This window comes from Anomaloglossus baeobatrachus, chromosome 5 (assembly GCF_048569485.1).
Source record: "Anomaloglossus baeobatrachus isolate aAnoBae1 chromosome 5, aAnoBae1.hap1, whole genome shotgun sequence".
In the NCBI taxonomy this organism is placed as follows: Eukaryota; Metazoa; Chordata; class Amphibia; order Anura; family Aromobatidae; genus Anomaloglossus; species Anomaloglossus baeobatrachus.
Genome location: NC_134357.1, coordinates 526,173,057 through 526,185,048, shown reverse-complemented (window position 1 = coordinate 526,185,048; position 11,992 = coordinate 526,173,057). Strand labels below are relative to the sequence as shown.

The 11,992-nt window shown below is 42.8% G+C and overlaps 1 protein-coding gene across 1 annotated transcript in view; it reads right to left on the bottom strand.

Moving 5' to 3' along the window:
• Nucleotides 1-3,930: 3,930 nt before the first annotated feature.
• The window catches only part of LOC142312900 (uncharacterized), a 54,989-nt gene continuing 46,927 nt past the window's right edge, over nt 3,931-11,992 (bottom strand). The window contains exon 13 of the mRNA XM_075351887.1: nt 3,931-6,668. Within this exon, the coding sequence (XP_075208002.1) occupies nt 4,915-6,668 (1,754 nt within the window). The 3' untranslated portion in view covers nt 3,931-4,914. The remainder of the gene's footprint in view (nt 6,669-11,992) is intronic.

The following is an 11,992-nucleotide window of genomic DNA, read 5'->3' as shown; positions in this document are numbered from 1 at the left end:
CACTGGATCACCCTCCCCCAGCTCCAGTAGCTCTGATTGGAGAGATCGGCCTTGTGACCGATCTCTCCAATCACAGTGGACCTGTTGCCGGTGACCGCCCCATTAGCTTCACTTGTCGGCCCTCAAGCACGCCAGCACAGTGAGTGTATACAGTGCAATGGCAGGGCGACAAGATCCGTTCCCATGCTGTTATGTGACCGGAGCATGGGACCCGAAAGTTGCCGCGCTGCCATTGCACTGTATGAAACCGGCGAAAAGCCTCCCGATCCGCCGCCACCGCTGCCCTCCGCGATCTGCCACCTGTCTCCCGATCTGCTGCCCGCACCCCCACCCCTGGTATCTGCTGCCCGCACCCTCAGCCCCACACCTCCCGATCCGCCGCCGCCGCCCTCCATCTGCCACAGTGCCACCGCTCCCCCCGATCTGCTGCCCGGCCCCTTTCCCTCGTGATCGGCTGCTCGTCCCCTCACCTCCGTGATGTGCTGCCAGCCCCCTCCACTCGAGATCGGCTGCCCTCTTCCTCCTCCGTTATGTGCTGCCCAGCCCCGCCCCCTCTCCTCCGTTATGTGCTGCCCGGCCCCGCCCCCTCTCCTCCGTTATGTGCTGCCCAGCACCGCCCCCTCTCCTCCGTTATGTGCTGCCCGGCCCCGACCCTCTCCTCCGTTATGTGCTGCCCGGCACCGCCAACTCTCCTCCGTTATGTGCTGCCCGGCCCCGCCCCCTCTCCTCCGTTATGTGCTGCCCGGCACCGCCCCCTCTCCTCCGTTATGTGCTGCGCGCCCCCTCTCCTCCGTTATGTGCTGCGTGCCCCCTCTCCGTTATGTGCTGCCCGTCCCCTCCGTTATATGCTGCGCGCACCCTCTCTTCCGTTATGTGCTGCGCGCCCCCTCTCCGTTATGTGCTGCCCGTCCCCTCCCCTCCGTTATATGCTGCGCGCCCCCTCTCCTCCGTTATGTGCTGCTCGCCCCCTCACCTCCGTGATGTGCTGCCCGCTCCCTCCCACCTCTCACTCCCGTGATCGGCTACCCGCCCCCTCCCCTGTCACCCCCGTGATGTGCGCTCCCTCCCCTGTCACCCCCGTGATGTGTGCTCCCTCCCCTGTCACCCCCGTGATCTGTGCTCCCTCACCTGTCACCCCCGTGATCTGTGCTCCCTCACCTGTCAGCCTGTGATCTATGCTCCCTCACCTGTCACCCCCATGATCTGCTGTCCGCTCTCCCTCACCTCTCACCACCGTGATCTGTGCTCTGCTCACCTGTCTCCTCCGTGATCTGCGCTGCGCTCCCTCTCCCACCTCTCACCCTCCCCGATCTGCTGCCTCCTTCATCTCCTGTGATCCAGCTGCCTACATCCATCCTGTAGGGTAACTATCCCCGATCTCACCTCCCACTCCCCTTTCCTCCCATCCCCCCCATCACCCCTATCCTCTGCCGCTCCTGCATCCACTGCGCACTCTCCCATCCGCCCCCACCCTATCCCAGCTGCCGTCTCACAATCACAGACGCTCCCTTTATATGCCGCTGCCCCCCCATCTGCCGCCCCCCCCCATCTGCCGCTGTTCTGATCCATCCTGTAAGTATTGTTCGTGGCTCTTTTCTAACTATCCCCAATCGCATCTCCCACTCCCTCTCCCCCCCCTCCTCCCCCACCTGCTTGCCGCCAAGTGCTGATCAGGTACGTAATTGTTGCTCTAGTTTTTGCTTTTTTTGTGCACCCCAAATAAAAAAAAAACAAAAAACAAAACTTGAACAATTAGGTACCTGATCAGCAATCGTCCTGCAGTCATACTCGACTTTGGACAGGACTTCTTTTTTCCATCCCACCTAGTCCCCCCACCTTTTTTGCAGAACATTCGTGCGTGCGCCCTGTTTTTTTTTTTTCTATGCCATGGGGGTCGTTTCCAAAATGGGGTCACATGTGGGGGAGCTCCACTGTTTCGGCACCTCAGGGGCTCTCCTAACACAACATGGAATACACTAATTATCCCAGACAATTTTGCGTTTGAAACGTCAAATGACGCTCCTTGCCTTCCGAGCCCTGCTGTGCGCCCAAACATTTTATTTCCACCACATATGAGGTGTCTGTGTACTCAGGAGAAATTGCACAATACATTTTATGGTGCAATTTTTCCTGATACCCTTGTGAAAAAAAAGCTACCTGGTTGAGGTAACAATTTTGTGGTAAAAAATCTTTTTTTCATTTTCACGGCTCAACTCTATTAACTTTTGTGAAGCCCCAAGAGGCTCAAAGTGCTCAATAAACATCTAGATAAATTCCATGAGGGGTCTAGTTTCCAAAATGGGGTCACATGTGGGGGAGCTCCACTGTTTCGGCACCTCAGGAGCTCTCCAAACGCAACATAGTGCGGCTAACGATTCCAGCTAATTTTCTGTTCAAAAAAGTCAAATGGCGCTCCTTCCCTTACGAGTCCTGCCGTGCGCCCAAACAGTGGTTTTTCGCCACATATGAGGTATCTGCGTGCTCAGTAGAAATTGCCCAACAAATTTTGGGGGTTCATTTAATCCTGCTACCCTTGTGAATATGTAATATTTGAAGCTAAATTAACATTTTTGTTGCAAAAAGTAAAATGTTCATTTTTTCCTTCCACATTGCTTTAGTCACTGTGAAGCACCTGAAGGGTTAATAACCTTCTTCAATGTGGTTTCGAGTAGCCTGAGGGGTGCCGTTTTTGGAATGGTGTAACTTTTGGGTGTTTTGTGTCATGTAGACCTTTCAAAATCGCTTCAAATGTGATGTGGTCCCTAAAAAAAGTGTCTTTGTAAAATTTCTTGTAAAAATGAGAAATTGCTCATAAACTTTGAACCCCTATAACTTCCTTTAAATTTTTTTTTTTTTTCCCAAAATTGTTCTGATGTAAAGTAGACATGTGGGAAATGTTATTTATTAATTATTTTGTGTCATATGTCTCGTTGGTTTTAGAGCATAAAAATTAAAAGTTTGAAAATTACAAATTTTTCGCGAAATTTCCGTTTTTTTCACAAAGAAACGCAAAAAATATCGGCCTAAATTTACCACTAACATGAAGCCTAATATGTCACGAAAAAACAATCTCAGAATCACCGGGATCCGTTGAAGCGTTCCAGAGTTATAACCTCATAAAGTGACACTGGTCAAAATTGCAAAAAATGTCCTGGTCTTTAGGGTCAAAATAGGCTTGGGGCTGAAGGGATTAATTATGATGGTACTACAAATCAAGGTTTGCCTTAAAAAGCAGCCCAGTTCCGGTGAACTGATTAAATAGAGAATTAAGTGAGCACTTTTAAAAGAATTGTTCACGCAGCAAAAAAACAAACAAACAAAAAAAAAAATTGCTAACAGTGCTCACTTAATTGTCTATTTAATCACTGGTGTTGGGCTGCTTTTGAAGGCAAACTTCAAAACTTTCCTGTTACTTATTTTTTTCAGTGTTTGTGTTTTATTTGTGTATAACTATCCTGCTATTACTACCATTTAACTTCCAGTTTTACCTCCCTAGCGCTAACTATGGCCATTTTACAGCCCAGAACTTCTTGTCCTCCTTGACTTGTATAGGGTTCTTTGTCCAGGGTCAAGTTCGGCTGCTGAATCAGATGTTTTTAGCCCGTGCTGGTTTGGTGAACGCGAACATCCACGGCTTTGCTCATCACTAATTCTAATGTAACATCTTAACATTAAAAAAAGAAAGATCAAACACAAGGATATATGTTTTAAAGTATATGATTTTTAATGAATGGCAACAAGTTTTAAAGGGGTTGTCCAATTTCTATCATCCGATATAACTTCGATCTTGGGCAGTGGTGTACAAAATCAAGACATTTGCTGACACAACTCTCCGATGCCTAGCTGGTCTCATCTATTTAATAGGCAGCTCGTTGTACCCAGCTGAGCATCAGATAACTGACAACTATCCTGATTGAATACGGAAGGGTCTCTCTGTGACGTGTCAGAGTGGATGAAGAAGAGTGGCGGTAGGCAACCTCCAAGATTCTGTGCAAAGTTGATTCAGTTCCAGGGCCATCGGTGTCTAGGGCACAGAAATAATAAAAACACTCTACTAACCTGAAATCCAGTGTTTGCAGCAATTATGAGAAGCTACCCTGTCCATATGCAACTAAATTGCTGCAGAACCATTTCAACAACTACTGAATTACATGTCATGCAAACTGCTGCACTTCTGAAGGCCGGGGGGGGGGGGGGGGTCCAGCACATTCTTCTATTGGATAGCTCTAGTAGGTATTTGGTGTTCAGTAACAAATCTTTATTAGTAATGTCATTTATTTTTAGGCATCATCACTAAATGCTCTGCTTTCCATAATTCTTGGATGTGATGTAGCTTCACTTTGACTGTAATAGCTCAATTTTATTTTTTACATTTTGTGAGCTTAAAAAAAGTGTCTAATTTCCTGTGTGATTTCTCTGATATCTCAGAAGTTATGATTTGTAGGGAAAAAAAAATACTACATTCTGAAAAATGAAAATGTTTTTCCTGTCTGAACTATTTGATGATGAATACGAGATGAATTTTGGAGAAAATATTATATTATGCACCACATAAAAATGTTTGTTTTTTTTTCTCCCTGGGTGATGTTTCTGATGTTTAACCAAAACTGATTACTGATTAAAACATTTCCCACATTCTCAACATGAAATGGCTTCTGTCCTGTATGAATTCTCTGATGTCTAACAATGTGTCATATCCGGTAAAAACATTTTCTACACTGTGAACATGAATAATGTTTCTCTGAAAATATGCAAGTGCAAGTTCTCAATTTTCAGAAAATTCTGATGTCAGGTTAAACTATTTCCCACATTCTAAAAAGAAAATTGCATCTACCTTGTGTGAATTATCTGATGTCTAGCTAAATTTGATTAATCTCTAAAACATTTCCCACATTCTGAACATGAAAATGGCTTCTACCTTGTGTGCATTAATTGATGTCTAACAAGAAGAGATTTAACTAGAAAACGTTTTCCACATTCTGAACATGAAAATGGCTGCTCCCCTGTGTGAATTTTCTGATGTATAACAAGATTTGCTTTCTCTGTAAAACATTTTCCACATTCTGAACATGAAAATGGCTTCTCACCTGTGTGAATTCTCTGATGTGATCTTAGTGTAGATTTATCTGTAAAACATTTCCCACATTCTGAACATGAAAATGGCTTCTCCCCTGTGTGAATTCTCTGATGTGATCTTAGTGTAGATTTATCTGTAAAACATTTCTCACATTCTGAACATGAAAATGGCTTCTCACCTGTGTGAATTCTCTGATGTGATCTTAGTGTAGATTTAACTGAAAAACATTTTCCACATTCTGAACATGAAAATGGCTTCTCTCCTGTGTGAATTATCTGATGAGTAATAAGATGTGATATCTGCATAAAACCTTTCCCACATTCTGAACAAGAAAATGGCTTCTCCCCTGTGTGAATTCTCTGATGTCTAATAAGATCAGATTTCTGAGAACAATATTTCCCACATTCTAAACATGAAAAAGGCTTCTCCTTAGTGTGAATTCTCTGATGTCTAAGTAGACTTGATTTCTCTGTAAACCATTTCCCACATTCTGAACATGAAAATGGCTTCTCCCCTGTGTGAATTCTCTGATGTTTAATAAGATCAGATTTCTGAGAACAATTTTTCCCACATTCTAAACATGAAAAAGGCTTCTCCTTAGTGTGAATTCTCTGATGTCTAAGTAGACTTGATTTTTCTGTAAAACATTTCCCACATTCTGAACATGAAAATGGCTTCTCCCCTGTGTGAATTCTCTGATGTTTAATAAGATCAGATTTCTGAGAACAATATTTCCCACATTCTAAACATGAAAAAGGCTTCTCCTTAGTGTGAATTCTCTGATGTCTAAGTAGACTTGATTTCTCCGTAAACCATTTCCTACATTCTGAACATGAAAATGGCTTCTCTCCTGTGTGCATTAATAGATGTCTAACAAGAAGAGATTTAACTCGAAAATGTTTCCCACATTCTGAACATGAAAATGGCTTCTCCCCTGTGTGAATTTTCTGATGTGTAACAAGAGTTTCTTTCTCTATAAAACATTTTCCACATTCTGAATGTGAAAATGGCTTTTCTCCTGTGTGAATTTTTTGATGTGCAGCAAGATATGATTTCTCTGTAAAATATTTCCCACATTCCAAACATGAAAATGGCTTTTCTGCTGAATGAAATTTTTTATGTTTAAATAATGCTGAGTTATAGCTAAAAAATTTACCATTATCTGAACATGAAAATGGTTTCTTCATTGAGTGAGTTGTCTGATGTGTATCAAGATTGTATTTCCTTGTAAAGCATTTCCCACATTCTGAACATGAAAATGGCTTCTTCATTAAATGAGTTATCTGATGTGTATTAAGATTGCATTTCCTTGTAAAACATTTGCCACATTCTGAACATATAAATTGCTTCTCCGATGTTTGATCTTTTAGATGTTCAAAATCCCTTCTGCTATCTTTATTTTGCATAACTGTCTGTGAGAAATTAGAAGAGAGGACTTGTTGAAAAGGACCTGATGGAGGGTTGATGTTAAAGGCTGAAAGTATATCAGGTATATTGGCAAGTTTTTCATAGGTATCTTGTGTGATACCGTGATCATCTGCTGTAAAATCTGAAAATAGCTGATGTCCCTTGGAGTTTTTGGTACAGTCATCTGCCAAGAATGAAACATATTTTAGTTTAATCATTTTCACTTGAGCTATTGCAATTATGCTATTATTAGAGATGGGCAAACCTGAAGATATTTGGGTTCGGCCGGATTTAAAAAAAAAAAAAAAAATCTGCTTCGGGACCAGACTTGAACCACAAACATCAGCCTAGATGCCGAACCCCACATAAGTTTATTGGGACCCAAGAAAGGGTTAGGGAGATAAGAACAGGACAGTTATACTTACAGAGTCTCCCACCAGGCGGTAACACTGCTTCTGGGTCCACTCATTAACACTCATACATACTCACTGCATACCCCACCCACTGTCAATCCCAGTGTCAGTGATTGGTTTCAGTCATACCTCACTCCCATCCTGTGTGACAGTGCCTGTAATTGGTTAGAATCACACACGCTGTCGGTGTCTCTATAGTGCTATAAAATTGGTGTAGGGTCCCCCCATATTGTGATACCCAGCGCAAATAAAGCATATGGGTACAGGCTGCAGCCCCCAGCTTATGTTGGCTGTATCAAAATAAGAGGCACCCTATTCATATTTTTTAAAAACTATTTAGATAATTTTTTTTTTAAAAAAATGGCATTTTTTGCCTTCCTCTGGATCAACATGTTAGGCTACAGGTTCAACTAGATGGACTTAGAGTCTCCCTTCAACCTTAAAATCTATGATACTATGAATCAGTCCTAAAGTGTAAAAGGAGGAAAAGGAATATTACCCATGGGAAAAAAGCCCACGCTCAGGTGCCATCCACTATCAAAGCCTGGAGCAGACTTTGATAGCGAGAGGCACCTGAGGATGGGCTATTTTCCCATGGGTAAGCTAACAGGCTGATTCCTTTTCCTCCTTGTATTCTTTAGTACAATGTTTATTCCCCCACTATGATACAATGGAGAGCTTATTTATCCCACTAGGGAGTTATGTGATATCTTGTGATAGAGGTTGTTATAGATTAACATTTCCCTTGGGATCCCTAATTAACCCCTTCAGCCCCGGGGCACTTTCCGTTTTTGTTTTTTGCTCCCCTTCTTCTGAGAGCCGTAACTTTTTTATTTGCCCGTCAATCTTGCCATATGAGGGCTTGTTTTTTGCGGGACAAGTTGTACTTTTAAATGAAACCATAAGGTTTTACCATATGGTGTACTGGAAAACAGCAAAAAAATTCCAAATGCGGAAAAATTGCAAAAAAAAGTGTGATGGCACAATAGTTTTTGGGATGTTTTATTCACGGTGTTCACTATATGGTAAAACTGATGTGTGGGTATGATGCCTGAGGTCGGTGCGAGTTTGTAGACACCAAACATGTATAGGTTTACTTGTATCTAAGGGGTTAAAGAAATTGACAAGTTTGTCCAATAAAAGTGGCGCACATTTTGCGCCATTTTCCGAAACACGTAGCGTTATTTTTTGGGATCTATGGCTCAGTGACGGCTTATTTTTTGCGTCTCGAGCTGACATTTCTCATGGTACCATTTTTGCGCAGATGCTACGATTTGATCGCCTGTTATTGCATTTTGCGTAAAACTTGCGGCGACCAAAAAACGTAATTTTGGCGTTTGGAATTTTTTTTGCCACTACGCCGTTTACCAATCAGATTAATTGATTTTATATTTTTATAGATCGGGCATTTCTGAACGCGGCGATACCAAATATGTGTATATTTATTTATTTTTTAACCCTTTAATTTTCAATGGGGGGAAAGGGGGGTGATTTGAACTTTTAGGGTTTTTTTGGTTTTTTTTTATTTTTTAAAACTTTTTTTTAACTTTTATTTTATTTTACTAGTCGCCCTAGGGGGCTATAGCGATCAGCAATCCGATCGCTATCTGCTGATCACAGCTATACAGCTGTAAACAGCAGAAATAGTCACTTTCTTTTTCCCTCTGCTCCCGGCCGAGGAAAAACGAAAGTGAAACTTCGTAGCTGCAGGCGTGATCACATGACCCTGTGCTACGATGGCAACCACCGATAGTCACGTGATCATGCACGTGACTTCCAGTGGGGGCGGCGGTAAGTAAAAAACATGGCCGCACGCATTTAGATCTTGCTGCCAGACTTTGGCAGCAAGATTTAAGGGGTTAATGGCCACGGGTGGAAGCGATTCCACTCGCGGCTAGCAGGCACACATGTCAGCTGTTGAAAACAGCTGATATGTGTGCCGACCGCCGCCACCTGCCCGCGACAGGGGGCGGGGCTTAACGGGACACGCTCCATGACGGATATATCCGTCCATGGTCGTGAAGGGGTTAATATACACTCAGTTTGCTGCTCGTTGTGGGTGTTCACCCTTTCTTTTTCCATCTCATAACACTATGTTTTATTCTATTATTACAAGTTTGTAATGCAATGTATGTTTTTATTGAATTTTTGTTAAAAATAAAAGTTGGATATTTATTTTTAAACTCTAAAAATGCTCTTGGAGTTCTTCTTTTTCCAAGTCTGAATATGGAGTTGCTATATTTAAGTAACTAATAACATCAATGTTACTATCAAGATATAATGTGCCCAAAGGAAATAAATGTGTATTTGATGGTATAAAAGTATCTGAAGAAACACAAATATATACACAAACATAGCAGATCCATGGTATAATAAGCTGACATTTAAAAAAACAAACAAGTAAAACACTGAGCCTAGAGAGTGATCCTTAGCTGAGTGGTGTGAAAGTTTTATTGTCCCAATATCCACGCAAAATCAGAGGCCTGGTGTTGTGAATACATTTGGACTAGGTTCCAGTTTGGGGCTCCCTCTTGTGGTCAGTGCTGGTAGTGAAGTTTGCTTGCTGAATAGAAACCAGACAGCTGGGGATGATTGGCAATCAGGTTCTTCTGACTGGGCCTATATAACTGAGTAGTGTTCTCTTGTTCCTGGCCGGTGCTCAATGTTGTCTCCTGTGTGCAATGGACATTCTGAAGCCAGCCCTTCCTTCTGTGTCTACCAGAACTCCTTTCAGATAAGTTTGTTCCTTGTACCTCTGCTGGTGGTTTCCACCTTCTGGCTGTTTTTCTGTTTAGGTACTAAGGGTTATTCCTATTTTGCCTGTGTGGAGTTCTGGGTGGAGTTGGATCATTCCCTGCTGGAAATGTCTGTGTACCTTGCTCCATATTCTGCTATGTATTTTGTTTTGTCATGCTTGGTACTAATTTCAGTCCCTCCACTATATTAGTGTTTTGTTTGGATCCCAGTAACACCAGAGTACTGATATAGTTGGCGAGCGTCCGTGTGGGCTCAGTATTTTTCCATATCAGGCGTGTTGGTACTTTTTCTAGGGTATTGCACGGCTGCAGACAGTGCTCTTTTCTGTCCTTTCCTATTTAGATAGTTTGGGCCTCATCTTTGCTGAATCTGTTTTCTACCTGTGTATTGTGTTTTCCTACATCACCGTAATCTTTACATGTGGGCGGCCATCTATATCTTTGGGAACTGCTGCGAGGCAAATTAGCCTTTCCTGTATTTCTCTCTGTAGGAATAATTAGTTCTCCGGCTGTGTCGAGGCAACCAGGTCATCTCGTAGGCACGTCCCACGGCTACTTCTAGTTGTGTGTTAGTGGTAGGTCTGCAGTTCGCTGAGATTCCACTCTGGTACATTCTGGGTTTCCTAGTTTTTGTCCTTTTTTCTGATCCTCCTCGGTCACTGAATCATAACAGCCTGGTGCCCTCACAGTCTCAAGAGAAGACTCCTCAAATTCTGTAGTGAGTCATAAATCCTCCTGACAGATTTAGTCCTGTGTGGACAGAATCAAAGAGTATAATCAATTTATATTCCCAGACCCTTCGATGGTTGTGAGATTTGACGTTGACTTTTAATATGATAACTTTCATGTGATTTATGTTGTGTCCTGAAGCACAGAAAACATTTGCCACAAGTAAATGTTTTTTTTTTCCCTGTAATTGTGTGACGATGAGCCCTCATCCTTTTTTTTTTTTTTAAATCAGATACTTTATTAAAACAGAATACATACAACAGTATAAAAAAAAATCGACATCCAAATTAAGGTTATCATATCTATTACCCCTTTCCCTCCCCCTCCTGCCTTCTTGCCCCACACCCCGGCAGCAACCCTCCTCCCCAATACTACATCCCATTTAGTACACACTTAGAATACCCTTCAACTGCAGTATAGCAACCATCCCGTTAATCCCGACGTGCAGGAGGAACTACTAGTAACACAAATATAGTATCATCATTTGTCCAGGTTACTTCCCCATCCACTTTAAAGAGGCTCGATTTAGACCAATTAATGGTCAGTCCCGAAACTTCTCCAAATTTCTCTATTATCTGCATGGCATGATCCAATGAGGCTGACGGATCCCCCAAGAAAAGTAATAAGTCGTCAGCATAAAGAGCTATTTTCTCCTCTAAATGCCCATATCTAAATCCATGGATCTCCTTCGATTTCCTAATGGCCGCAGCCAGAGGCTCTATTGCAATAGCAAATAGGAGCGGCGATAGTGGGCAGCCCTGCCTCGTTCCCCGATGCAACTCGAACTCTGCGGAGGTCATACCGTTAACTCTAACTTTAGCAGTCGGCCTATTATACAACAGCTGCACCCACTTTACAAACCGTGGGCCAAAACCCATATGTTGCAACACTTTCTACAGATACCCCCACTCAAAACTATCGAACGCTTTCTGGGCATCTAGGGAAGCGATCACCCTCCAGCCAGGGTTGTCAAGTGGCAACTGTAGATTAAGATATAATCTCCTGATATTAGCAGCTGTCGACCTATTGGCCATGAACCCTGATTGATCCATATGTATTAGGTTAGATATAACTCCAGTCAGCCGGGAGCCCTCATCCTTATTCTCAGTCTCTGACCTATTTCTCTAACATAGAAACCCCCAATAGGACATATAGTGCACAGGATTAAGTACACCACATTGGAAGAGAAGTATGTAAATGTCCTGGGAATCTTATAGTCCTTCTGTGTGTTACAGATTTGTATCCGGTCTTTGGCTCTACATGAGTGCAGGTTTTTCAGCTCTTCCCATTGCAAGGATAAGTTCCTCTTGGTGTATCTGAGGGCACTGACCTTCCGATTATAATGCTTCTTAAATTAGGAGGTTTCCTGTAGCTTAGCAAGAGAGGATCTTTGAATATTGTTTTTAACCGGTCATGCTCATGTGGAACATGGTGACGTTTCTTAGCCGTTTTTCTCAGTACCTCAAGCTGTGGGTTGTACGTCACCACCAGAGGTACACAAATATTTTCCTTTTTTTCTTTGTATTGAAGTAATTGACTTCTAGGGGTCCTTGTGGCTCTAATGATCTGATCATCAATGAAGGTCAGATGGTAGCCTTGATATAAAAAAA